General features: G+C 45.4%; 3 protein-coding genes across 5 annotated transcripts; 2 read left to right on the top strand and 1 right to left on the bottom strand.

Annotated features, from left to right (window-relative positions):
* Positions 1 to 4,438: 4,438 nt before the first annotated feature.
* LOC132450836 (keratin, type I cytoskeletal 13-like) lies at positions 4,439 to 9,562 on the top strand. Its single transcript, XM_060042968.1, has 8 exons — positions 4,439 to 5,052; positions 5,791 to 5,873; positions 6,302 to 6,458; positions 6,899 to 7,060; positions 7,422 to 7,547; positions 8,003 to 8,077; positions 8,706 to 8,857; positions 9,313 to 9,562. The coding sequence occupies exons 1-8, from the start codon at positions 4,603 to 4,605 to the stop codon at positions 9,437 to 9,439; spliced, it is 1,332 nt and encodes a 443-aa protein (XP_059898951.1). The 5' UTR covers positions 4,439 to 4,602; the 3' UTR covers positions 9,440 to 9,562.
* A 2,447-nt stretch (positions 9,563 to 12,009) lies between these two features.
* LOC132450805 (keratin, type I cytoskeletal 13-like) lies at positions 12,010 to 16,130 on the top strand. Its single transcript, XM_060042907.1, has 8 exons — positions 12,010 to 12,634; positions 13,366 to 13,448; positions 13,842 to 13,998; positions 14,152 to 14,313; positions 14,563 to 14,688; positions 15,186 to 15,260; positions 15,487 to 15,635; positions 15,782 to 16,130. The coding sequence occupies exons 1-8, from the start codon at positions 12,149 to 12,151 to the stop codon at positions 15,894 to 15,896; spliced, it is 1,353 nt and encodes a 450-aa protein (XP_059898890.1). The 5' UTR covers positions 12,010 to 12,148; the 3' UTR covers positions 15,897 to 16,130.
* Positions 16,131 to 16,606: 476 nt separating this feature from the next.
* On the bottom strand, positions 16,607 to 22,815 carry si:dkeyp-113d7.1 (uncharacterized protein LOC407709 homolog). 3 transcript variants are annotated; one of them, XM_060042890.1, is made up of 3 exons: positions 22,373 to 22,815; positions 20,167 to 20,924; positions 16,607 to 19,358 (listed from the first exon to the last, which is right to left on the bottom strand). In XM_060042890.1, the coding sequence occupies exons 2-3, from the start codon at positions 20,599 to 20,601 to the stop codon at positions 18,246 to 18,248; spliced, it is 1,548 nt and encodes a 515-aa protein (XP_059898873.1). In that variant the 5' UTR covers positions 20,602 to 20,924; positions 22,373 to 22,815; the 3' UTR covers positions 16,607 to 18,245. The 3 variants fall into 3 exon arrangements, with proteins under 3 accessions (XP_059898873.1, XP_059898880.1, XP_059898879.1); XM_060042897.1 differs by lacking the exon at positions 22,373 to 22,815 and adding an exon at positions 22,152 to 22,309; XM_060042896.1 differs by lacking the exon at positions 22,373 to 22,815 and adding an exon at positions 21,672 to 22,046.
* Positions 22,816 to 27,495: the final 4,680 nt, after the last annotated feature.

Genomic DNA, 27,495 nt, shown 5'->3' with positions numbered 1-27,495 from the left:
TTGTGGATCATATTTGTAACACCAAATTATTATTGTTGATCAATGTCTGCCATTCCTTTCATTTCTTGAAGTAGGGTCCTATATTCTCTGCAACTCTCAATTCTCGCCCCACTTCACCAAATGAGTCTGGGCATGCCTTACGAATCTAAGCCCTTACACTATACAGCTGCAGTTTCTAACAGGTGCTAGTACGTTACGACAGCGGCCTCTGGGGGCTAAGGTGGCCTACGGCGTTCCTCCGTATATTTTTTAATTACAAGTAATTTTATTCATAGATACAATAGATTCATGCTGTAGGCCTATGTACTGTGACTGTCATTTGACTTAGCATGTACAGTGATAGTGTGCGTTGTTTGCTTTTTTTCAACAGCTTGGATTAGCTCGCAAAGTGTGCATAGGACTTATTCATGATGAAGAGTTCAAAGGAATCGACAATCTAGCTTTTGCTAAATGTCTTCCTGGCACAGTGGCAGTATAATCTTCGGATTGAAGGAGAAGCAACAAGATGAGGCAAGTTTGGATTTTTGCTGAAAAAAAATTCAAAGAGCCCACAGAGTCTTGGGAACATAGCCAGCGTTTGTTCTGCACCCAAAGTCCACCAACTTTCAAACCTACCAATATGTAGTGGTGGCCTTATTTCAAATTTGGTGAATTATTTGCAAAGAACTATAGTTCAGATAAAAGAGAAGGAACTGAGAGCAGATTGCCATTGCTTATTTCTTGTAAGAAAAAATAAACGACAGACAGGCATTTGTTGCAGAAGCTCTTGCGAGAGCAAAATTTGCTAATTATTGGTCTTTATATATTTAATTGCAGACCACAGGTTCATGACATCACATGATGTAAATGCTGAAACATGAATAAGAGGCAGTACAGCTAGCCAACTTATCTCTTTTTTTTTCACCCATATTTATAACACCCACATAATACTACCATACCTAAGAAGAAGGTAGCAGTCAGGAGAATGAGACTAGCCGGTCATTGCCAGAGCTTCCAGCAAGCAGGCTGGTGCTATGGTAACCAACACACGGGCATCGATCAAGAGGACGTCCCACACCAACATACGTGGACATAGGGCCTACTTCTGAAAGACGTGGGAGCAGAAAGCACTAGCGAACTAGCCAGATGCATGGAGGATCGAGAGGATTGGAAGCACCGCTGGAGGACTCGTCCGAGGACGACCTAGAGAGATACCTAGGTAGAATTAAATTACACATGCTGCTTTGGGCATATAATTGCACTAATTGTATATAATGCTGCTTTTGTCATATCCAGGGCAGCTGGGGGCGGCTTCAGTCACGCGCAGGTTCCGTATTTTTTGGGGGGAGGGAACCAAAAGTAGATTTAAAGGGGACAGATTATACCACCAGGTGTGAGTGTGATTAGCTTTACAAGCCATTCCGAAAATCTGCCCCATATGACATCATAATGGGCGTGTCCACCTAGATCTGTGTTTGATAGATCAGTCTACCAGCCTACCCAGTGGACTGAAGTAAAGGTTGCTCATCTATCCTGCACAGATCTAGGTGGACACGCCCACTATGTCATATGGCTTGTAAGGCTAATCACACTCACACTCACTCCTAACCTGGTGGTATAATATGTCCCCTTTAAAATGTCCCTTAAAAAAATATATAATTACCCTAGGGGCTTCGTACAATCTGCTCGTGTGAAAAACAAATGTGTGAAAAACAAAAAGAAACACAATGCAGTTTTTGGTTGGAATGAAAGCGACCTTGAACAATGTCCATTATCCAGTGTAAATTAACTATGATGTTTAGGGCTTGTACGTTGTGATTTCAGGCCTAATGTTACTAGGCCTATAAAGATTTTTCCTCATTGTTCAGTACTGAATCTTGAAATGTTTCGTCATGACATGATTGTTAGGAATTGTTGTTTGAAACAGCCACAGCGTTTCCCATGCAAGAACTTTGCAACAAAGTATTTATTAGCCTAGGTTACGGTTTATTCAAGTTGATTTAGGATTTTTACAGTACAACAACTTTCTTGCGTCCTCTCAATATGGCGCATGATTGGCGGACACATAGGCATAACTTAGACAAATAATGTTGTTTTTATTCAGTACTTTTGGTTATAATTGCAATGCAAATCTACTTCTTTGACGGTATGTTCATATCATACTTTGGGTTTTGGTTCGAGGTACGATTATTTGAAGGTGGTGTGGCTAGGTAAATGTCAATCGAGTGGCCTGCTTTAAAGTAGAGGTAAACTGAACTCAGAGACAGATTTAGTTGCATGAAGTCAAAACTATGTGTTATGGACTGGTTTGTGCATGTGCATTATGTAGAATAAAATGAATAAAAGTAACAAACAACTTGTGCCCTTGAACCCTAGCCCTCACCCCATATTACACATTGCTGGTGTGTGTGTGTGTGTGTGTGTGTGTGTGTGTGTGTGTGTGTGTGTGTGTGTGTGTGTGTGTGTGTGTGTGTGTGTGTGTGTGTGTGTGTGTGTGTGTGTGTGTGTGTGTGTGTGTGTGTGTGTGTGTGTGTGTGTGTGTGTCCTGAAAAGAAGTAGAACTCGACCTTTTGTGGTCACACCTGAAGTTGTGGAATGAATGCAATTATGACATTCACCTTTCTATCTTGACATTTACAAACAATGAACTCTTTGGCATGGTGCCCCGGAGTCCTGTCATTTTCTTGATCATGTTGAAACAAATAAAAGGTCAGGAGATACATTTCCAACTGCTACAAATCCCTTGGCTAAATTTAGCACCAGCACATCCTGCCCCCTAAACCATCCAGTAGAGGGGTCTGTGTTCAAACCGCAACCTCCCACCACCTGTAGGATTCCCTAAAGGACCAAACCCCCCCAGCTGCTTATTAAAAACATTAATATGTGTGCTCTGGAAGTCACTTTGTACTGAGCCATCTCATAATGACCAAACGAAAGTCCATTAATCCTCTTTTGATAAATACTAACTAACCATACTGATACTAACTAAAGTTTGTGGTCATATAGCTCAGCCTGTTTTGGTGTTTCATGTTCTTACTCAGAAAAAGCCATCACCTCAGGAAGACTTCAATACAACAATGGCGACATTGTTCTTTAACAAAGATAAAGAAAGCTTTAAATTGAGGAATTGGGTGAAGAGGAAGGGCTGGGGCGTGTAAACTGGTTTTCGCATTGGCATGATGATTGTGGACAAAGATTTGCATATATTGAGTTGATATACTGTTAGAAACATCACTGGCTTTGCTTTGAATATGTGTCATTGTCTCTGCATTGGTATGATGGATGGATTCTTAAGTATGAGGTCATATCATTACGATTGCATCGATACGACTGCATCACCACTCATTGCATAACATTTACATTTAGGGCATTGAGCATGAGAAAAACTGTGGCAGTTTCAACAATTCCTAACAATCAAATCATTTCAAGATAGTACTGTACAAAAGCAGTCCAAATACATTAATTCTAACATAATAACCAACTTTCCAATGCTCTTGTGCTTCAAAATGGATGTCATTGTGACGTCCAACGTACAAGCCCTATACATCATAGGTCATTCAGAGTGTATAATAGACATTATTCCAGGTCGCTTTCGTTCCAGTGAATAACGTGTGGTAGTTTCTTCTTCTATCTAAAAACTAACAATTCTCTCTCTTCCTTAACATTAATTAGGAAGGATGGGCTTTTGGTAAATAAACATTCATGTTTTTTCTTATATGCATTCACATATTTTACCACCCAACTCCTTCCAACTCTATTTTCTCACACTTTTTTTTTATCCTCACCTGGTCTCCTTTTCTTCGTCTCTTTCTGCTTTCTCAGACGAGATGACGGCAGCCAACTCGTCGGGAGCACTTATTTAGGGTAAGGTGTCTCGCTCATCGCTCCTTGACACCCATCAAGGAGGAGCCGAGGATTGAACTGGCAACCTTCCGGTTACAGGCCAACCCGCTCCCACGTCTGAGCTAAGCCGACCCGTATGCAAAATGATACACTTTAACAGCACATACCATCTGTTTGTGAGATCAAAATCAACCGTTCACATTAGGCAATATGTATTTATATATTTATATGATGCATGTGCAATTATACTGCATTTTGACAGCTGTGAGTTGACTGGTATTTGTTGTTTTTGTGCACCTTTTATATCTGCCTCTCCTCGGTTCCTGCCACCTCCAGCACACAGGATCATATTTCTAATATCCATTCACCAGCCCACCACTTAAGTGGGCGCTCTTTGAATTGACTTAATTGACGTGCTTTGACAACAGTGCTGAAGTAATAGTTAGTAATTTCCCTCCAAAGGACACCCTGAGCCCGAAGGCTTAGTTGACTTTATCACCAGCAGGTCCCGGCATGGTGAAAGCATAGAACCGAAATGCCATCTTTGTTATCATGGCAGCATAAAGGTTACATTCCTGCCTGACCTTCAAGAACCGCACCAGGGAGGTACCGCACCTTTGGGAACTGTACTCTCTTCCCCACAAGTGATTAACATCATCAGCCTCCCGCTTTAAATAAGAGCTGTACATCCCCCATCTGCTCACACTTCTCCCGCACTCTCCTGCTCTCTCTCCAGTTGTGGTCTTCAGCCAGAGCAGAAAACACAGCATTCCTTCTACCATGGCAGCCAGCTTCTCATCTCGCTCCAGGACCTCCTACGGCGGCTCCATGTCAGGAGGCTCTTTGATGGCTGGAATGGGTGGCGGAGGAATGTCCATGGGCGGGAGGGCTGCCAGTGTCTACGGTGAAGCTGGGGGCTCCAGGGTGCGTGTCTCCTCCTCCTCCAGGTCCTTCTCGTTGGGTGGTGGCGGTTCTGCGTTCGGCATGGGTGGAGGATACTCGGGCAGCTTCAACGCCTCCGGGATGGACGACTGCGTCATGGGCAATGAGAAGTTCACCATGCAGAACCTCAACGACCGCCTGGCTACCTACCTGGTCAAGGTGCGCAGCCTGGAGACGGCCAACGCTAGCCTGGAGGTGAAGATCCGCCAGTTCATGGAGAGCAAGACCGGGCCCGTCACCAAGGACCACATTGCTTTCTTCGCCACCATCGCTGAGTTGTTGGGCAAGGTGAGCCTTATCTTACGGTGACGCATTACTATTTGAATGGGCATGTCATGTTCTTGGGTTGTGAGTTTTTTTCCCCCCCGGATAAGCACCATCCCCTGATACCAACTAAAGTAGCTTACTACATTAGTAGTTACTACATTAACATGGGGAGGTGTGGGGGGATATTTAAAGCCATGCATTTCTACATAAAGCTAGAGTAGGCAATTTTGGGAAGCTCGATTTCTTCTGCATTCGCCTTGGACCTAGAGATACCTCCCTTCCTCTCTCTATCTTTAGTGTTGTTAAGGTAGTTTGCATTTGCATTCCCACAGTAGCCACGAAGTCTGATACTAAGGCCATGCCAATCGACTGACTTCTTTGTTGCGCGATTAAGTCTTGCAGCCTTGCTTGCAGACTTGCAGACATATTCATATGTGATTTCTGGAGAGTATCCAACTGAAAAAATCACACCCCTGACTCCATGCCTCCCACCAGAACCACTCCCCCAAATCTGGGGGAGGCGCAGTGAGTGAATGGGCAGAGTACACACAGGTAACCGGTTGGGTAAGCCAACTGGTAGGCCATCCAATAATTTCAATTGAGGGAATTAAATGATTTGACAGGCGTATTACTGGCCTGTGATAGCCACAGATACTACTGTCAGGATGTAAAGGGAAATTCAACAAATAGGACAAAAAAATCGACTGTAGCTTTAATTTGGGCTATGAACATCTGTGCTTGTTCGTCTTCATTGTTTAGATCAGAGCTGCCAGCTTGGCCAATGGTTCTGTCCATCTCAGCATCGACAATGCCAGGCTAGCTGCAGAGGACTTCAAAATGAAGTGAGTACTACTCCTCCCTAACCCTAACCCATGGAGAAAAATAAATCATCACACACTCATAGTATGACTACACTATCTTGTTTTATGTAAGGCGATCTATTTTATGTTTACCTTTTGGCTTTTTTAATATATATACATATCATATAAATGTAAAATGTGTATTTATTAATTTTCTCCAAAAAATACAAATGGTTATATATTTAGTGAATTCTACATTCACACATTACAAATCCATCTATTGAGCAATATATTACAACTTTAAAATGTGTATTGCTTTAACCACATGCTGGCTTTGTGCCTGCACAAGATGAGCGAAGAAAAGCTTTGGAGATGCTATTCTTACTTCTCTACTCATATCACCCCCCCCCACACACACACACACACACACACACACACACACACACACACACACGCTTCCATGTATGCAGGTATGAAAACGAGCTGAATATGCGCATGTCGGTGGAGGCGGATATTGCCGGTCTGAGGAGGGTCTTGGATGAGTTGAGCATGGCCAAGACTGACCTGACCATGCAAGTGGAGGGCCTGAACGAGGAGCTCCTATACCTGCAGAGCAACCACAAGGAGGTGTGGTTGCATATAGTACCTTTTTATATAGTGTGTTTTATATAAACGTATAACTGATTTGCTGCTGCTAGGCAAAGGAGCCAGAACCGATGCCTTGTACTGCCACCACTGCATGCATACAATCACATACACACACACCTGGATAAACACAACTTAATGAAACAATGTGTAATTAAACACCAGAAGCCCTGATCTGTTAATGCTAAGGTTGCGATATATAATTATATTAATGGACATTGAAATGTTTATATTAAGATGAGAGATGTAACACATTTTATAGTGCATGTTTAGTAAAAGTGGTGGTTGAATCATTAGGTGGTGGTTCAAGAGCCAAGCAAGCTCCTGACCTGAGCAACACTATCAGGGGGAAAGTGGAGCAAGTAAAGAGTGATAAGAACCAAATAGTCTAACCAGTGTGCTGTTGCTTTGGGTCCCTCCAGGAGCTCATCGTGGCGCGCGCGAACATTGGGGGACAGGTACACGTTGAGGTGGACGCTGCGCCCCAGGAGGACCTCAGCAAGGTCCTGGCTGAGGTCAGGGAGCACTACGAGGCCATGAACGCCAAGAGCCGCAAGGAGCTGGAGGCATGGTTCCACACCAAGGTAATGGGGGGGGGGACGTATTGTTAGACGTAAGACCTTCTGCACTGTGCTGTGCACACTGTGGTGGGAGTGCTTTGGGGAGATGGATGTGGGAGTATGTTTCAAGGGGCACATTGGATCACTTCGTGGGTCATTATATCACGTGTGGAGAAGTACGTTATTCTTTGTCAGACCAACGTGCCATGATTCCAATGAAAACAATCAAAGACCTGCTTTTCAAATACAGAGAGAAATGTTGAAGCAAACCCTCTACTTTATAGGGGAATATAAAGTAGACCCTAAACACCCAATGTTTAGGGTTAAGTAAAACATTTTGAAGACTAAAACGATGTGTATCTGTGTGTGTGTCTGTTCTGAGCAGACAGAGACGCTGAACAAGGAGGTGATCACGCAGACCACTGTCCTGGAGTCCTCCAGGTCTGAGATCACAGAGGTGAAGCGCACCCTTCAGTCGCTGCAGATCGAGCTGCAGGCCGTGATGGGCATGGTGAGTGGAGGACCCTGGGGCCCAATGACTGCTGACCACCAAGAGGAGGGGCAGGGTAGTGTGTTTACGGCTAGACGTCGCTGTGGCGAGATGCATTCACTTAATGGACCCAATGGGACATAGGGAGATGTACAAATATATGGATCATGGATAATGATCTACTTTCCCCCATGTGGCTTCGTGTTAAAGGCACCTTTTGTTATTGTCAGAATCACACTTTGGAATCATTGAACAGAATCACACTTTGGAATCATTTGGTTCAAATGTTTTAAGTAAAAAAAAAAATCAAAAGCACACATTTTATATGTATACATATATATATGTATATATATAACCCTTTATATATTTACATACATACATATATACACGCACACACACACAACACAAAAATTCTCAGAGAAGGCTTCCATAAAAAGTGCTAGTGAAGATGTGAGGTGTTCCTCTCCCCCTACCAGAAATCTTCTTTGGAGAGCAATCTGGCGGAGATCCAGGGCCGCTACAGCATGCAGCTCTCAGGCTTCCAGTTCCAGGTAATGCCGCCGTTCCTTCTCCTGGTGATGCCTTATACTCCCCTTCCCCTCTTTATTCTCCTCCTTCTATGCCCTCTCCTCCCTTAAATCTCCTTTCACAACATGTCACAACTTGATGTAAAACGCAGCCCTTAAACTTGACAATCTGGATTGGAGCGCCATCTGGAGGCCAATCCTAACCCTCTCTTTCTGCAACGATTATTCAGTAAAAGGGTGGTTGGTAGAACAACCTGAACATTGACTGTAAGATCTTCAGATGACCTCTGAAAGCCTTAAAATGGTCAAGTTGCATGTAAGCACGATCTACGAATACACACGCCACCGTTAATTAGAAACGTGCCAAAGACGCCCAAGAAGCACAACCAAGCAAGCATTGAAACATGGCTATTTAAATGCACAGCTCAAAGACACAACGCCTAAATACTATGGGTGGATGCAGGGCCGTAGCACCAAATTCTGGGCCCTGTAAAGATTAGTTTTTTCATTCCATGGGCCCCCCTCTGCCTTTGGCCCCCCTACAACTGTGTAACTTATACCCGCAGTCCGGCGGCCCTGGATGGATGATCACTCGCCCCAAAAATCGATTGGTTGACCCCCTTTTCTCCTCTTCATTTGAATCATCAACCAGGTGACCAGCCTGGAGGAGCAGCTGATGGGACTCAGAGCTGACCTCGAGCGCCAGGGACAGGAGTACCAGATGCTGCTGGACATCAAGACCAGACTGGAGATGGAGATCGCTGAGTACAGGAGGCTTCTGGACGGAGAGGGCAGCAGCATGAGGTTAGCACCTGCAGTACCGGAGATGGGTTGAAAAATACAGGGGAATATATAGATACAAATTAAAAATACATAGCACACTAAAATAAAAAGAAAGGAAATGTGACAAAGAGTGGGACTCGATGAGGAGATAACATTTAAAGTACTTTAAACAGTATGAAACTAAGAAGGGACTTCTTCATGTGAAGAATTATATACAGTATGTACCATTTAATTGATTCATTGAGGTATGCGGTTCAACTCGTAGCTCAATCTATCCTTGTGTACACTTTATCTCTGCCAAGAACGCGTCTTGCTCTCATGGTACCTTCTTGATTGATCTAAGTTGGTCTAAGTTACGTAACGTAATTAACAGTGCACCAGTTCAGCTAAATCTCTCCTTTAGAATTATTTACGTCAATCTTAATCCCAGGCTTCAATCATTGTTCGATGAACTCTATGTTGCTTCTGTTTTGCAGCAGTAGAACCTCCTCTTCCTCGGTAACGAGCCGAACCAAGACGATGGTGGTGGAAGAAATGGTGGTGGATGGAAAGGTGGTGTCATCCACAAGCTCATCATCCACCTCCCGCGGCCTGTTCCGCTGACGAGATCCCCGCGTCATGTTTTTCAAGAGCCCCACCCAATAAAGCACAAGAACCTCTTCATCCTCATCTTCAAACCACCTATCCGGGGTCTGCTCTCAAATAAAATTTGAATCCAAACTACAATCACCATGTGTGTGACTATGACTTTCAACATTCAACATTATTTATTGGTACATGTCATATACAAGTAGGTGGCAGTACAAGGCATCGGTTCTGGCTCCTTTGCCTAGCAGCAGCAAATCAGTTATACGTTTATATAAAACACACTATATAAAAAGGTACTATAATTATATAAACAATTGTTCATGAAAGTGTAAGCAATTAGTTAGCGATGTTTACTCGGCATGAAGTCAAATGCATCTTTTGTGTTTAACTTCAAGTGTTCTAGTTCATACTTGCAGAATAGCAATGGCCAAACAATGGTTTAAAAAGAAAAAAAATGCTACTGAGTTAGTTACAATAGAATGAGCAAGAACCTTCACATTCCTTCTTGTGTCTGTGCATGCACGTGTGATCTGCAAACGGAGTTCAAGTTAGGTCAACGTGGACACGTTGGGAGGCAAAGTGGTCTTGTGGTTAGTGTGTTTGACTCCCTAACCGAAGGGGACGGGATCACACCCCTTCTGCAGTCTACCTACAGTAAAGGTCCCTTGAATAAGACGTCTACCATGTCTGCTTCCAGATGAGGTGCTTCTGAGTAAAATAGACTCAGTCTATGTTTTTTTTTAGAAAAGGTAAAAGACAGAAAAGTCAAGTGCACTGTCAAAATGTTTTACGGCATTATAAATCTGCGCATACAGCTAGAGGGGGTTGAACTATTCCCCTTACACTGCGTGTTAATGCGTGACTGTTGCAGCTTGGCAGCTCTCCGTTGATTTCTCTCCACTCTGTATCTTCCCAGCATTTCATGATGCCACTATTTAGCGTCTGCGGCATCTAGGCTGTGTTTCAACTCATCAGAGCTTACATGGCTGAGTAGGGGGGGGGTTTCACCTGCCCACGGGGAGAGTCACTGCCTCTCAAGAGGACATACCTGCACACACCCATAAAGACACACCCATAAACACACACACACACACACACACACACACACACACACACACACACACACACACACACACTTATACAGCCACACCCACACAAAGGCATGCTAGTACAAAGTGAGGCATGTATGTACACTCACAGGCACAAAAACACGCACACACACAAACACAGAACCACACACACACAGACACACACACACACACACACACACACACACATGCAAAGCATGGATGCCCACATACTAGTGTATACACACACACAGGCATAAATGCATGCACACAGAATTCACCCGAATAGAATATTGCATTGGAAAGGTGAAATTAAATAAATGTTAAATAACTAATTCTGATGTAAATATGTTGTTGTATGCCTTTGCAACTTGTGTTCAATGCATGTTTTTTGTAAGTAGCCAAAACAGCATTGAGTTCAACGGTTCACTTAATGGTGAACCCTCGCGGCCTGCCATTTATTATTGGATACTTTCTTTTCTTCCACTATACTACACGTTACAACACATGCCTAGCCTAGCAGGCATGTACAGTACGTTCGCTCAAATGTGAGGCCTTCACCACATAGTCAAGTGGCCTTTCAGCCATGATTCACACCTAAATGCTACAGGTTGTTCCCTCCCCCTTCCATCCCACTTGACTGTCTTTCCAACAAAGGCACACATTCCAATCAAATAATATACTGTTACACCTCTTGGTGTAAATCGTTTTTTGTAACAGCATTGTTAAGCTGCTGTAGCTGCAGTTATGTGTTGCCAACACTGGAAATGGTAAGGTTTCCCATTCATGTATATATATTGAAATATATAGGATATATATAGGAAATATATATTGTGTTTATATATGCACACACAGGTCTATTTCTGATGTGCACCGACATTTGTGCACCTATGCACACACACACATGCACACACCCATTCACGCACGCAAGGTGCACTGACATTCGTACATGCACACACACAAACACGCGCACACACAAAGACAAAAACACCCATTCACACATACACAGACAAACGCACACCCAATTTACGCAGGAATGGTGCATTGGCATTCGTACGTGCACACACACACACACAAACACACACGCCCATTTACGCACACACACACACACTCATTCACGCACAAACACACATTCATGCACACACACACACACACACACACACACATGCACCCGAGCATCTGGCAGTGGTCACCCACGGGGCTTTGTCTTTCAGCGCCCTCTTGACAGCCTCTCAATGCAACCTCACAAAAAGCCACTTGCTTAAGATAGAGACAAGGACACATTTCACATGCTTAGATCATAGGGTAATCTTGGCAGCAGGTTTTATTTTGCCAGGGGGCTGTTCTCATGCCTCTCCGGGTTTCACACTCAGAAGAGGGACGCGCTCCCTGCTAAGACATGTTGAATCCCCTGTCAATCACTTCACCCGGAGGAAAGAAAAAAAAGGAGATATATGAGTTTATATTGAAAGAGCCAACGCCCACCTCACATACTGCTCCCCCCTCACCCCTCCCTGATCATCGCCAATAAAAGGAGAAGACTCTACCCTCAACGCCAACTCTCTCTCTCTCCTCTACCCACCTCTCCGGTCAGAGCAGACAGAAGGGCACACAGCCTCCACCTGTATCTCCACCTCCACCTCCTTTTTCTCTCATCATGAACTTCGGTCGAATGTCCATGTCGGGAGGAGCCTCGGGACGCAGCATGTACGGCGGGGCGGGAGATGTCCGCATCTCGAGTGTATCCCGTTCATTCTCCTCCGGCGGTGGTGGCGGCGGCGGTAGCTCCTTTTCCTCATATGGAGGAGGTGGCGGAGGTGGCGGAGGCTTCGGCGGTGGCGGCGGTTTCGGAGGTGGCGGTGGCGGTGGCGGCGGGTTTGGCGGTGGCTACGGCGGTGGCGCCGGGTTCGGCGGTGGCGGTGGAGGTTTCGGCGGCGGAGACGATAGCGTCATGGGCAACGAGAAGGGCACCATGCAGAACCTGAACGACCGCCTGGCCACCTACCTGAAGAAGGTGTCCGACCTGCAGCAGGCCAACTCTGAGCTGGAGCTGAAGATCCACGGCTTTGTGGACAGCAAGTCCGGTCCCACCACCCGGGACTACAGTGCCTTCTTCGTCATCATCAAGGAACTGCAAGACAAGGTGAGGAAAGGGAAGGGAGAGAGAGAGAGAAAAAAAGAGAGGAGAGAGAGGGATAGGGAGAAAGAGAGAGAGAGAAAGAGATAGAGAAAGAAAGAGAGATAGAGTGAGCAAACGAGAGGGAGAGAAAGCGAGAGAGAGTGAGAGAAAGCGAGAGAGAGAGAGAGAGAGAGAGAGAGAGAGAGAGAGAGAGAGAGAGAGAGAGAGTGAGAAAGAGAGCAAGGAAGAGAGAGGGAGCAAAAGCGAGAGCGAGAGAGAGAGAGAAAGAGAGCAAGGAAGAGAGAGGGAGCAAAAGCGAGAGAGAGAGAGAGAGAGAGAGAGAGGTCAGTTGTTGTAGGCAGCTGGAGCTTAGCTCCGTATGAGATTGATAGATGAAGATGGAGGATGAAGACTCCTGCTTTGGTTGAACATATTGTAGTAGCTTTGCTCAGAACAATTAATAACTTCTAAAATATAACAAATTGCTCAAATGTAATGCAAGAATGTAGCTAAACCATAGGCTAGTTGAATGTAAAACATAACACAACATGCACATTCCAATGCAAGCAGCGTACAATAAGTTGCTTTTCATTGTTGGTAGTGTACAAATAACATTACATTTATATGGCGGCACTTCTATCCTCAGCGACAATAAGTGCATTCGACTATGAAAATACAACGCAGAAATTGCAAGAATCATGCAGTTACATTAAATTCATAAAATAAGCTAATAAATAGTGTTTGTGTTGTCACAGATCTTGGATGCCATCACCGCGAGAGCCACAGTCATCCTTAGCCTTGACAACGCCAAGCTGGCCGCGGACGACTTCAGGGTCAAGTAAGTCATTTATCATTTACCTGGCACTTTCTTTTCAACTTTGGGACGCTTTTGTAGCCGTAGTTTGGTTTGTGGTAAATATTTGTATATGCCTATACAACTATAGCGATACAATATGAACTAAACGGAACAATAGAGGGATGCTCAAAGTCAAATGAAACATTGAGCCCTACCTAGGCTCGCGGCGTAAAATATTTCAAAAGGGTGTGTCGGTAAAAAAGTATACAGATTGGTTTGATAAGTTTCCTACCTGCGGTATAGCCCCCCCTGCTGGCCTCACGTCATGATACAAAAAGAGCATGTCGGATCATTGTAAAGGCTGAAAGGGTATTCGCCTCAGAAATGAAAAAAAAAACACACATCCACACATTTCCTCTTCCCATGTCTTCCCAGATATGAGAATGAACTGGGAATGCGTCAATCGGTGGAGGCAGACATCGCTGGTCTGAGGATGCTGATGAACGAGCTGGGCATGGCCAAGACGGACCTCACTATGCAGATAGAGAGTCTGACGGAGGAGCTTGCCTACATGAAGAAGAACCACGAGGAGGTCTGAGCCTCAGATCAAGCGTAGTCCCTGGCTCTCTTAAACCCAGAGCAATGTTTATGAAAGGCTGTTCATCAGCAGCTTTGAGTTAAAGCTACAGGGGCATTCTTTGTAACACCAAACCTTCTACTCCTTCTCCTCCTCCTCCTCCTCCAGGACCTCCTGTCAGCACGTGCCCAGATGAGTGGGCAGGTGAACGTTGAGGTGAACGCCGCGCCCCAGGTCGACCTGACCGCCATCCTGGACGATCTCAGAGAGCAGTACGAGGCGTCGGCCGCGAAGAGCAGGAAGGAACTGGAGGCTTGGTTCCAGGCCAAGGTACACACCCAAATCCCTATCCAATCACAACGGTCAAAAGAAAAGAGTCCAAATAGTCAATACATGATTCAAATCAGATCGACAAATCATTGGCACGGCAACTCTTAACCCTCTCCTCCTTTTCCCTTTCATCCCTCTTCCTCATCTCGATCCTCTCCCCGGTTCTTATTCCCTCTCTTCTCTCCCTCCATCTTCTTGCCTCCACCTGTGTCTCTTCCGTTCCTTGACCTCTTTGGTGCCCCCTTGCAGAGCGAAGCCATCAGTGTGGAGGTAGCAGAAGCTGAAATGACCGTGAAGACCACCAGCTCAGAGATGAAGGACGTAAAGAGCAGTCTGCAGGCTCTGGAGATTGAGCTCCAGTCACAGCTCAGCATGGTGAGAACTCGGATCACTTGGTTTGTAATGTACATTGGCGCCGCCAACTGCCAATGCGCATTGGGCAGAAACCTTGTGGCTATAGGAAGCATAGTAGTCTGTTGAAGAGCTTCAAAGCAGGGGCATGGTCACAAAGGGGCTGTTTTTGGCGCATGCCCCCTCCCCAAAACATAATTAGTTTGATCAGCCATCACTATTAAATCACAGTTAAAGGATTTTAACCTCAATCTTGGTCATTGTTGTACATATTCTCTGCGCCACTCTGCCACAGTAGTGTTACCGTGTGGTGCCCACTGCTTCAAGGACCCTTATTTTACCACCAGGTGTGATGTTGACTTACAATTGCAATTTCAAATTGTGCATTATAATGAGGATGTGTGCCCAGCTGTACCAGGATAATGGCTTATCAGCATACCACATCATGGTGGTAAAATAGGGTCTAATGTGAGTTTCTACCGGCTCCTTCCATCCCCAATCTAATCTCCATGTTCTTGCAGAAAGCATCTCTAGAAGCATCTCTGGCAGACGTCCAGAACCGTTACGGCATGCGACTGGCCGGCTACCAGAACCAGGTGAGCACAAAGCATTTGATCATTACCAGCATGCATATCGACACTTTAGTCCCAAAAAGAGCAGCTAACAGCAAATTTGGCCACTATTCCGGCGGCAAGCAGATGTAATACAAAGGTAAATATCAGCATAAGGGTTAGGGTTAGTTAATCAATCATGCCTCGATGGATGTCTCGAGTCCCAACACACAATGAAACCCGCCTCCACACTTTCTGTCCGACCTTCAAGGTGACCAGCATGGAGGAACAGCTGGTGCAGCTCAGAGGTGACCTGGAGCGCCAGGGGCAGGAGTACCAGATGCTGCTGGACATCAAGAGCAGACTGGAGATGGAGATCGCTGAGTACAGGAGGCTTCTGGACGGAGAGGGCGGCATTGGGTAAGCAGCACAAATCACAATGTTGGCTGAACAATGACACACACACACACACACACACACAAATGTAGCCAGTCCAAAGTCAGTTAGCTAGTGTCCTTCAGCTTGGACATGTATCTGATGCATCTCGATGGCTTCATCCCTTCAAGCATGAGCAAATCATCGTCCTCGATGTCCTACTCCTCCGGGGGAATGTCCTCCTCCTCCTCCTCCACCTCCAAGACGACCACCGTGGTGAAGATCATCGAGGAGGTGGTCGGATAAACCGTTGGCCTCAGCAATCGGAGAAGACTGGGAGTCACATCTTGTCCAACAACACCCCCCCCCCCCCCTTTCTCTATCTACTCATGGATCTCTTTACTAATGTCTGTCAGATTCAACAGATTATTACCTTGTGCTTCCTTCACACTGAAACACCTTCAATTGGGGCAACATGTCTACTACGTGATAACCTCTGTCTGGTAGATGGTTGGAAAAAATAAAGCAAACTATAAGCAATTCCTTGATATTGTGTTTTCATGTGTGTTGGTGTATGTGAATGTACATGCAAGAACTGTCCGTAGGGGAACAGTGGCGTTCAGAGCTCAAATGAAAGTCCACATGAATTAAGGACTTAGATTCGTTTTTTTCCACCCACTCCATAATCAGTCATAATGAGCATAACAGCAATAATATGACAGGCCACAGCCACAATTAACAGATTGGCCAATAGTTCAACGAGGTCACAGGCTTGTTTATATCCGTTAACACTTCAAACAGGTAGTTCGACGCCATGGATAAAGAGTTGACAAGAGTTGACAACCAAAGCCTAGAAAATCCTTTAAGACTCCATGATGCTACCACCAGCTTATGCTCCAAAGTTCACAGAAGGGATACCAAAAAAATAATAAAACAAGATTCCAGCTTTTGAAACACGCCTTCTCGAAGCAGTTGCACAAACATGCCGCACAAAACCAAACATTAAAAGCAGAAAGCATATTTCATTAGTTTCTTTAATAATTCTTTCAAGTACATGATACTGCTGTTCATTTATTTTTTTAGAAATTAAAAATGTTTACAATAGATATTTTGTAATCTTTTTTTTAACACAGTGAGCGATCGCTGGACAGGTATTGGAGTCCAGTTGGTCTGGTGAGTACCCTGTACTCGCGTAGCAGTGGGTTAAGGCCGAAATTACACTTCTGCATCATGAAGGAACCATTACTGGGTCTCTCTGCCCGTAACTACACTTCGTCTGTAATCCTGAGTGTAGTCTGGCACGGTAAACAGCGCCCTCTGTGGGCTATGCAGGCGAACTCCAAGCCGGCTGTTCGACATAGAAGTATAACATGGTCTTTACGTTCATGGGTTTCAGTGAATTGATTAATTATGTACTTGGTATCGTTAATCCGCACTGACGACCTAGAAAACGGTAATAACAAGACTACTGGAATGATGTCAAGTAATGGGGATCTGCTGTTCCTCTTGCTCAAGTTTAACCATTTACACGTAAATTCATTGTGCACCAGTATTACATTTTTTTTTACCCCGGAGCAAAACTGAAAATGTATACATTTATAAATGTACATTTAAAACTTTTGACGTTGCAGTCAAAAAACAGCATCATAATTTAATATGGTTTAAAAAAAAATATATATCATATAATATATATATATATATATATATATATATATATATATATATATATATATATATATATATATATATATATATATATATATATATATATATATATATATATATATATATATAGCCCAACAGGCAGACCTTTTGTACTTCCTTATTATTCACCAAGAAAAATGACAAAATCGAATTAAATTTTCAGAGGAAACATCTAAACTCCTTGGCGTAATTATTTAGTTTGGAATACTAAAATAACTTCACATCCAACCAAAGTATTTTTAGCTTATGTATTAAAATGTAATGGTATCACATCAAGTAAAAAAAAAAGTTCTGATCTGTCGTCAGCAAATACCCATCGTGGTCAGTAAAAACACTGGCATTTTGTACTGGCAAGTACTGAAAAATAAGTACTTATTTATATTTTGGCCCTCAGTATGGCATAGTACACAGAATAAAGTACTCGTAATAATAAATGCTATTGACAAGTACACAAGTACTCACAGTTTGGTCTGCTAAAGGTTGGTACTGCGTATTGAAAAGTACAAAAACAAGTACTGTAAATTGGTCATCAAACCACTTGGTGCTTGGTATTGGTAAGTACTTACAGGAAAAGAAAAATAAGTACCCATACTTGGTCCTATAAAAAGATGATTTAGGGTTCACCTCTATACTTGATATAGTACGGACAAACCATTAACACAAAATCAACAAGGCCCTTAGTAACACACACACACACACACACACACACACACACACACACACACACACACACACACACACACACACACACACACACACACACACACACACACACACACACAGAGAGAGAGAGAGAGAGAGAGAAAGAAAAGCACAACGGTATGAACATTTGAAAACAAAATAAGGAACAAAACACACATATATATATATCTATATGCATTATATAAAAAAGGAATAATACTTTTTCCCCCCCCTACCCATGACATTAAATGGTGTATAAACTGTTTTGTTTTAGCTACTGTCATTTCCCAGAGTGCTGCTTTCATTGCTGTTGGTGCTTCCCGTGTCGGAGCGCTCCCGCTTGTGGATCTGCTCGTGTGCTTTGAGGTGGCCGGACTGGCTGAACGTCTTACCGCACTGGGGACAGGCGAAGGGCCGCTCCCCGGTGTGGATCTGCTGGTGGGCCTTCAGGTGCCCCAGGCGCCCAAAGCTCTTGCCGCACTGGGTGCACCCGAACGGTCGCTCCCCGGAGTGGATCTTCTCGTGGGTTTTGAGCACACCCGAGTTGCTGAAAGTCTTGCCGCACTGCGAGCAGCTGAAAGGCTTCTCGCCGGCGTGGATCTGCAGGTGGTTGCGGTAGCTCATCTCCTTGGTGAAGCTCTTGCCGCAGTGCTGGCAGCAGTAGGGTCGCTCGCCCGTGTGGCTGAGCTGGTGGGCCTTCAGCTCCTTGGACTGGCCAAAGCTCTTGCCGCAGGTGCCGCAGCTGAACGGCCGCTCGCCCGTGTGCAGGCGCTGGTGCGAGCGCAGGTCGTCCGCCTTGGTGAAGCCCTTGGGGCAGTGGGCACACACGTAGGGCTTCTGGCCCGTGTGGATCAACTGGTGGCGCTTCAGGTTGCCCGCCTGGCCGAAGCTCTTGCCGCACTGCGAGCAGGCGTAGGGCCGCTCGCCTGTGTGGATGCGCTGGTGGGTCTTCAGGTTGCCCAGCGTGCTGAAGTTCTTGCCGCACTGCGGGCACGAGAAGGGCTTCTCGCCCTGCATGTTGCGGGGCTTACGCGAGGCGAGGCTCTGGCCTTTGCATCCGCCGGCTGACGCTTTGCCCCCCTCCCCGGTCAGGAGGCCGTACGCGCCGTCGCCGGACTCGGGCTCGACCTTCACCACGCCGTCCATGAGCATGGGGTCCGGTCGCAGTTTGTTGAGCTCGTCACGGAGCTCGGCCATGTGGATCGACTCCAGCGTGTTGGGGTGGTGGAGGTGGTGGTGGTGGTGCAGGTCGGGCCGCTGGAGGTGGCTGGACATGAAGTTGTGTTCGGGGTAATCTGGTTTCAGGGAGCCCAGTTCGGTGGTGTAGTAGCAGTGCAGATCCACGTGGTGGTCCGACTTGATGTACTCCAGAGTGTCGGACACCTTTACAAAGAATAGAAAAGGTAGAGGTCAGCTATCGGGGTTAAGCAGACGCTAACGTTTCAGCTGTACGGCAACGGATGTGGCACACGAAGGCACAATCGAATGCCAGATGCTTTGCACTGCATCAAAACGATTGAACTGTGAGGAAACCTGCCAGGAAAGCTTGGCTGCCTTCGGTCGAAAAAAGAAAAAATCCAAACTATTGGTAAGTTGGGGGCCAATAAAAAAAAGAAAGCAGCGGCCCAGCAGCAACTCCTAATGCAACTCTGAACTGATCCATAGTGTAGTCCCTGAATAAACAACACCTGTGTTCTTAACTGATGGAACGCTTCAACTGTTTTTGAAAAACTTTCGGAACCAACATTCTATGCAGCACTGAGAAAAGGCAGATAACATGGGCTGATAATAAGAATTACATATTGTAATAATGATGGCATATTTACTCATACAATCTACTAGCAAAAGAGTAGAGACAACACCAGTCACAAATGGAAATTAGTCTGTTTAAAATGTTCTGAATAAATAGAGCCACCAAAGCAACAATGGATATACACGCAGTATACACCAATTTTCCAATCCCAGATTAATAAAGAACCCTCTTATCCTAGCTCAGGGAAATTCATGAATGAGGCATTCAACCCCCAAAATTAAGAATCCTATAATATTGTGGTTTGAGTGTATTATATTATAGTTAGGAAGCAGGCAGCTCCAGTGGGTTTTGTGTGAATTACAGTTGACCAAAAGCCTTTGCTACTCAAAGACGTGCTCTAGAGAAAACTCCCATCATGAATATACAGTATGGTGATACCTGGGAAATGTAGTCAAACACCAGGATGGGCTCGTATTGGGACTTGTAGTCCAGTTCGGTGACATCAGCGTTGTGGAACGGTCCCAGGTGGTTGCTGCCGTGGTGCTCAGACCTGATGTAGTCCAGGCCACTGATCTCCATCTTGATCTGATCCTGGCCCAGCTCGGCGGTGGACAGTGGCTGGATCTCCGACAGGTCCACCGTCTGGATGGGCTCCAGATCGGGGTCCTCGGGCTCGCTCTTGATGCAGGGCAACATCACCAGGGGCTCGGCTATGTCGGCCCCCAGGGAGCTGAGGGTGGGCGTGGGGCAGGCCGACGAGAGGAGGACCAGCGAGGCGGGCGAGTCTGAGCCAAGAGAACCTGGAGAGCCACACTCCGAGGACATGGAATGAGCCAGGCTCAGGCTCATGCACTCTGCCTCCAACGCTGTCATGGTGAGGGGGAAAAGCTGCCTTCCAAAGTCGTCCCACTCTTCCAGGTACTGATCCCAGCACCGTTCTTCCACTCTCCGTCACTTAACGTGTTGCGGCGCACAAGACGCACTTGATCCCCCCGAATCGGTCTCTTCTCCCTTGTCGCCGAATTCTTCTTCCGCCTTGTCCAACCTCCTGCGCGTTTCTCAAAATCTACCGGTCAATGGAGGAGGTAGAATGGAATACTGGCACACCTGGTTGGTTCCCTGAAAACATATAATGAGCCACAGTGGGGGCCCCAACACCTCCTGCTGGTGTCACCAGCCAGTTGCCTGGGAATCATCTGGGGAAAGGAGAACAGACAAAGAAATGTGTTACGAAGGAAGAACATCCTAGTGTTAATATGGAGGTTATAACAGTTACTCGATATTGCTGTCGAGAACAGACTTATAGGTTTTATTGTTACACCAACGAAGAGGTAATCTCAGTTCAACTAAAGATCATTGCTGTGATCGGTGAATGATGAGCTTCAGAGGCCGCATTATATTAGAAAATGAGAAGTTATGTCATTATTACACGTTATTGAAGAAGGTCATTTAATAATTACTATTAGGCTTATTAGGTCAATGAAATGGTTGACATGAAATGGTTAAAGTTTTAACATGAATTGGCCAAGCAACACAAAAACTAAATTGCGAGGAAAAAAGGTCAACAAACCGAAGGGGCAAGGTATATTGAAATGATGAGTACGTATTTCGATGTGATACGAACGAATCGGTGTTCATTACTTAATTAATCAGTTATACATATTGTTTTATTAAGAAAAACCACATGTATATAAGATGATATTACAAGTTGATGCGCTCCCTTATGCATAAAACCTGGTCAACTCCGGTCACGGCGAAATGGCCTATGCACACACGGAAAAGTTTGCAGGAAGCTCTGCAACACTTGCCACAAGTTACACCTAAGAAAGTTAAATCTTTCAAGATGAGCGGAGGGACAATATCAACAATCGGTTTTAAAACACAGGGCTTTATTATAGCCATGTCTTGAAACGGATACAAAAGGGGGGAGTTAGTTCGCCTACCTGTCGGATCTAACGCTATCCAGGTAGCGATCTAACCTCGCCACGCAACCTACACACTAGCTACTACTAGTTGGCTCAGAAGATTCTGGCGGTGATTTTTTTTCCTGTTCAAATTGTGTATCGTGTCTGTACAATCTGACTATTAATGCGGTTTGGACACTGAAAACAATGACACACGGCCAATACCGCACTGGGCGGTAAACAAAAATAGTAAACAACGTGCAAAATAGATACATTAGTCCCAGCGTTTGTAGTATACAAAGACAGGGCAAGGTGCCATGTCTAGCTAGCTGGGCTAGCCAGTGGCCATTTTGTTGTCTACTACTGCCGTCGATTTCTGGTTGGGAGCTAGGATAGCTAGTGTTAGCTTGCCAGCTAACGCTCCGCTATCGCTCAGTGGCATACAGGGGAACCGTGGAAAGTGAGAGTGATGCGTGAAAGCCACAAAACGAGCCGGGGGGGGGGACACAATCTCCTAACCTTGATTCGGCGTGTGCTTAGGATAGTGGAGCCCTTGGCGTGGCCTCTGATTAAAGACAAAGTGTGTCACATAGTGAAAACCCTGGCTGCCGGGGGGTGGGGGGGGGGGGTGCATTCACCAAGATTGTCAGAAAGAGGAAAAAAAGAAAATCTAAGCACGCCAGTCTCACTGCTGCCACGTTGAAAAACATCACATGCCTGCAGAAATATAGAGGGTTTACCTGCCGTCTGCTCGCTTCATGGTTCTTTATGTTGTGACAGCGCCACAATCGCCTGACTTTTAACTCCACCACCGGACCCGCCACGTCCACCTCCGGAGCACTACCCTTCTGCCTCTCTTTCTTCTCTTCTCTCCTCCTCCCTCTATCATTGACTAATTCCGCTCCACTCTCACCGACTCCCTCCCTCGGTCCCTTCTCATTTCTTTCCCTTCTCTGTTTCTGCTTCTGTACTTCCGTCCTTCGTTTGGTGGACGGGTTTGATTGTCAGTGTGCGTGCACGCCCTCATCCTCCGCACCGATTCGCATAACCCGGGCGACTAGTAATAACCGAATCGGTCGTTTATGCAGGCACGCGCTTGCTGTATTGTTGTGAGCACCGTCCTCCCGTTCCTCTTCATGCGCCCCGGTGTCATAAATCAAAGCAACTATTGTCGCGCAGGAGCAGGCTGCCCGCTGGGAGCGGGATGGGAATCCAAGCGGAACGTATTGTGTGTGATAATGGCACGGGGTCACCGCGGTCAATAAGCATTAAGGCGTTTTATTCTTCACAAAATAACTCCGTTACAATGCCAGTTAATTAACTTAACTACAATGGGCGATGAGACCTACGCCTTCGCCACATTGACATTAATCGGTACAGACAAGTAAAAAAAAATGGCAATTTCAGTGTCTAGGATAGGAATCAGTGAGTGGAAATTTAAAACCAAAACTAATTAGGTTCCCTTATTGTCTGATGTCGACGTGTTTCCAGTTATGTTTAAATTCCGTTGAAACCGTTCAATAAAGGCCTACTCTGGGCAACATCGATAACAACATGAAAAAAACAAATCCTGGGGACGAAAAAATGGTCAAGCCGAGCAGAAATATACATTATTTCCCCTTTGGACTATTTTCATCATTGGATGAATTAGGCCTATACAAAATATTGTCAAATGACTTCAATGTAGCCTGTGGAACTTACTCCCTTCCTTTGTCATCTATCACATAAATAGACCTCTATCACATTTCTTGAGCTAAATGCAAAAGTATATTTAAATACAGATGATCATTAAAATGTAACATTGCAGCAAGCTATGTCAAATATATTAGGTTTAAAAAAAGTATAATCTGAATTCCAACAAATCCTCATTAAATGGTGTTCTCTGACATATAAAGTAGGCCTACATCAAAAAGCCATAACAAACAATTCAAGAGTCCAGTATTCTGCCTTGTTGTACAAAAGAGGAAAATCATGCAGACTGTTTGTCTGTAATGTGGTAACCCGGTGCTCGGTTGGGCCGGGTTCCACGGACAAAACACGCTTGACATTGGGGTTTTAGCCATTGCAGGCATTTATTCACAATCAACTTAAATACCACAAGGAGCTCGCAGTCTCTAGGGCCTCTAGCCTCTAGCCTCTCCCGGACACGCACACGCACACGCACACGGACACGGACACGGACACGGACACGGACACGGACACGGACACGGACACGGACACGGACACTTCCTCCTTGCCGTGCTGTGCTGTCCTGGACCTCCTTTTAAAATGGCTCCTCTGCCACCGGCCAGGTGTCCACCAATCCCCCTGATTGGGGAGGCGAGAGGGATGCCCTCCTTCGCCGGCTGGTGGGTGGGGGTGGTATACCCCGTCCTTCACGGTACCTCGGGCCCGTCCAGGCCGAGGTTTACGTGGCGGGATGCCACAGTAAGTGTAAGTGATATTAATGTATCATTGTTTGGTTGAAAACTGTTGAGACCTTATAAAAGAGACTAATGATGTGGAATACATTCACCCTAACCGAGCACAGACAATTTTAGGCCATGTCGTTTAGGCCAGGGCTGTTGTTGGAAAAACATATTCACTTACTCTTTCTACATTTGTCCATGTCACATGAAACAGTTTATATGTCACCCATACTGTATAGCTTGTCCACAAATTTCCCCCGTAGCCAAGTTCTCTTCAGTAAAACGGAAAAAAAGGAAGTCAAGTGTTAATTAAATAATGAATCTCTCATTGTCAGTATTATTATACTGACATACCATTATATATTACACAGTATTGAGTGATTATCCCACAGCCTGATAGCCGGTCTACTGAGCTCATATTTCTGTATGACTTGGTGCCTCACCGAGAACTTTATCCCTTTTAAACCAATACCATAACTCGCAACTAAACTGCACTGCCTTATTAGTAGGAATTTCGCTTCAAGAAATGTTGCTTCAAGATGAAAAACACACCTAACAGATGCATTGCAATTGTACTTTAATCGACGATAGTGTTTAGCAGGATTTACTGTCCTGCAGGTTTAATCTAGGGTTTATCCTGGTAGGACACATGAAACCACCAGGGTGCATCCTTTTTCCATTTGTAAAAATTACATAAGCAGTAGTTTCTTTAGAATGGGCTTACATACCTTGTGCAAATAAAAAGGGTGGGAAACAATACTAACCACCTTGTCTGATGTTGCTTTGTTGATCTTTTCAGATTCAGATTCAGATTCAGAAAACTTTATTGTCTGTCGTAACAGAAAATCATCTTTGACGTGGCTCGACATACAAACATGAAAATGTACTGATAGGCATTCATACAACAACATTGATCTCTGAGAGCACATACAGTGTGTATAGATCTTAAAACAAGTATAAATATTAAAAACTGTAAAAATAACTAAATAAAAGCTGTGGATATGTGTAAAGTGTAAAGTGACAGTGCGTCAGAGTTCCTTTGTCCATAGTTCATTGTTTATTTAAGCTGTTTATGGCAATGGGTATGAATGAGTTTTTGTGTATGTTTTTCTTAGATAGGGGTACTCTATACCGGCGGCCTGATGGCAGAAGTTGGAAGGACTTGTGCAGGGGGTGGGTGGGATCCTGTGTAATGAGGTGGGCTTTCCTTTTAACTGCCTGGCTGTGGAGTACTGATAATTGAATTTGAGTTTTGCCAGTTATTTTGCTTCCTTGATTGACGATCCGGGAAAGCTTTGATTTGTTTTTGACAGAGGTGAGGGTGAACCAGGATGTGATGTTGAACGTGAGTACAGATTCTATGAGTGATTTATAGACAGCTGTTAAAATGTCCTGTTTGACATCAAAGCTCCTGAGTTTCCTCAGCAGGAACAGGCGTTGCTGTGCCTTTTTGTACACAGAGTCTGTGTGCTGGGAGAAGGACAGGTGGGTGTCCATATCTGTGCCCAGGTATCTAAAGGCCTCTACCTGCTCCACTGTCTGCCCATTCAGCCTCAGAGGTTCAAAGAGAGGTTGGGGGGAAGATGTTTGCCTCCCCCCACAACACAGCTCCTTGGTCTTGGAGATGTTGAGCTCCAAAGAGCTCTCTTTGATCCACTGCATCAGGGCGTTGACCTGCTGATAGTAGGCAGCCAGAGAGGAGTGATCCTTGATGTCGGCCACCAGAGCCATGTCATCTGCATACTTAAAAAGGGGAATGTCACTGTTGTTTGTTATGTTGTTTGTGTAGATGGAAAATAAGATTGGTGATAAAACACAACCCTGGGGGACACCGGTGTTTAAAATCATGTTCTTGGATTTAAAGCCATTTACCACCACGTGCTGGGACCGGTCCTGCAGGAAGTCTTTTATCCACAGGATGAGTGATGGGTGGACTTGTATATCCAGAAGGCGGTTGCAGAGGGTGGCCGGGTTGACTGTTTTAAAAGCGGAAGAAAAGTCCATGAATAAAATCTGTGTGTGGGAGTGTGGGGAGTCCAGCTGTCTGCAAACGGTGTCCAGGAGAGTCAAACAGGCATCCTCCACCCCCCGCTTTGCCTTATAGGCAAACTGAAATGGGTCAAGCTTGTCCACCACCATAGAAGTGAGGTGATCACACACCACCCTCTCCATACACTTAGAGAGAATAGATGTGAGGGCCACCGGTCTGAAGTCTTTCATCTCCCTGGCGTTGGCTCTCTTCGGCACTGGTATAAGCGTGGACTCCTTCCACATCCGTGGGACACAGCTGGAGTCCAGGAGATGCTGGAATAGTCGAGTGATTATATCACCCAGCTGAGCTGAGCATTCCCTCAGCACCTTGCCCCTGAGCCTGTCCGGGCCAGAGGCTTTGTGAGGGTTGATGCGGCCCAGCATGGATGTGACCTTCCCTTTATCCACTGTGAGTGATGAATTGCTGGTGAGGGTCCAGTCATTCTGGGGGTGTGGCATGTTGAACCTGCTGTAGTATGTGTTGAGCTGCTCTGCAAAGGTGGCAGGGTCAGAGCATTGGATGAGGGCCGGTTTCTGGGCTCTGCCCATCATGGTGTTTAGTCCCTGCCATGCCTCCCTTGCATTGCCAGTGGTGAATTTTTCCTCCACTTTGTTCTTATAGTGGAGTTTGGCCAGCCTGGTCTTCCTTCTCAATTCACTGTTGCACTCTTTCACTCTGTTTTTGTCTCCCTGTAGGAATGCCACCTTTTTGTTGTTAAGACACTGTTTCCGGTCCTTGGTAACCCAAGGCTTGTTGTTCGGGTACATCTTGACCTGCTTTGTTGGAATAACAGTGTCCACACAGAAGGACAAATAGGAGGTGATAGAGTCTGTCAGCAGATTAAGGTCTCCCTCACAGCTTTGGAAAAATATTTCCCAGTCTGTGATCTCCATGCAGCCCCTTAATGCATCAACAGAGTCATTGTTCCAGACTTGAACAGTTTTTGTTTGTATGTCTTCTGTTTTTAGTTTTTGTCTGTATTTTGGAAGCAGCAGAATGACATTGTGGTCGGAGCGACCGAGTGGTGGGCGGGGCTTTGCGACATAAGCTCCCGGTATGTTACCGAAGCACGGATCCAGCGTTCTGTCAAGTCTGGTAGGTGTGGTGACATACTGCTCCAAGTTTGGAAGCAGTGTGGTGACATCGCATCTGTTAAAATCCCCTAGCAGGAGGACAGGCTGATCGCTGCTCTGATTGACAGCTCTGTTGTAGCAGTCAGCAATGCGCTCCGCTGCACATGTGAAATCAGGTCCAGGGACATACACTAGGATGGCTGTAATTTGTGTAAATTCACGGGGAAGGTAGTGAGGCCTGAACGACACGGTCATGACTTCATGGTGTTTACTGCATTCAGTCTCTCTTACAGTGAAGTTGACAGCCCACTTTGTGTTGACAGCCATACAGAGCCCGCCCCCAATCGACT

This window comes from Gadus macrocephalus, chromosome 2 (genome assembly GCF_031168955.1).
Source record: "Gadus macrocephalus chromosome 2, ASM3116895v1".
NCBI classification, from domain to species: domain Eukaryota; kingdom Metazoa; phylum Chordata; class Actinopteri; order Gadiformes; family Gadidae; genus Gadus; species Gadus macrocephalus.
This window is presented reverse-complemented; position numbering and strand designations above follow the sequence as displayed.

What these genes read in the sequence shown, in the direction of transcription:
- LOC132450836 (XM_060042968.1), top strand. Translation starts at nt 4,603, where the DNA reads ATGGCAGCCAGCTTCTCATCTCGCTCCAGGACCTCCTACGGCGGCTCC. An exon ending in AGGCATGGTTCCACACCAAG is followed by an intron (nt 7,061 to 7,421) that starts GTAATGGGGGGG and finishes TGTTCTGAGCAG; the next exon opens with ACAGAGACGCTGAACAAGGA. An exon ending in TCTCAGGCTTCCAGTTCCAG is followed by an intron (nt 8,078 to 8,705) that starts GTAATGCCGCCG and finishes ATCATCAACCAG; the next exon opens with GTGACCAGCCTGGAGGAGCA.
- LOC132450805 (XM_060042907.1), top strand. Translation starts at nt 12,149, where the DNA reads ATGAACTTCGGTCGAATGTCCATGTCGGGAGGAGCCTCGGGACGCAGC. An exon ending in GCGGACGACTTCAGGGTCAA is followed by an intron (nt 13,449 to 13,841) that starts GTAAGTCATTTA and finishes ATGTCTTCCCAG; the next exon opens with ATATGAGAATGAACTGGGAA. An exon ending in TGAAGAAGAACCACGAGGAG is followed by an intron (nt 13,999 to 14,151) that starts GTCTGAGCCTCA and finishes CTCCTCCTCCAG; the next exon opens with GACCTCCTGTCAGCACGTGC.
- si:dkeyp-113d7.1 (XM_060042890.1), bottom strand. Translation starts at nt 20,601, where the DNA reads ATGACAGCGTTGGAGGCAGAGTGCATGAGCCTGAGCCTGGCTCATTCC. An exon ending in TGTTTGACTACATTTCCCAG is followed by an intron (nt 19,359 to 20,166) that starts GTATCACCATAC and finishes TTCTTTGTAAAG; the next exon opens with GTGTCCGACACTCTGGAGTA.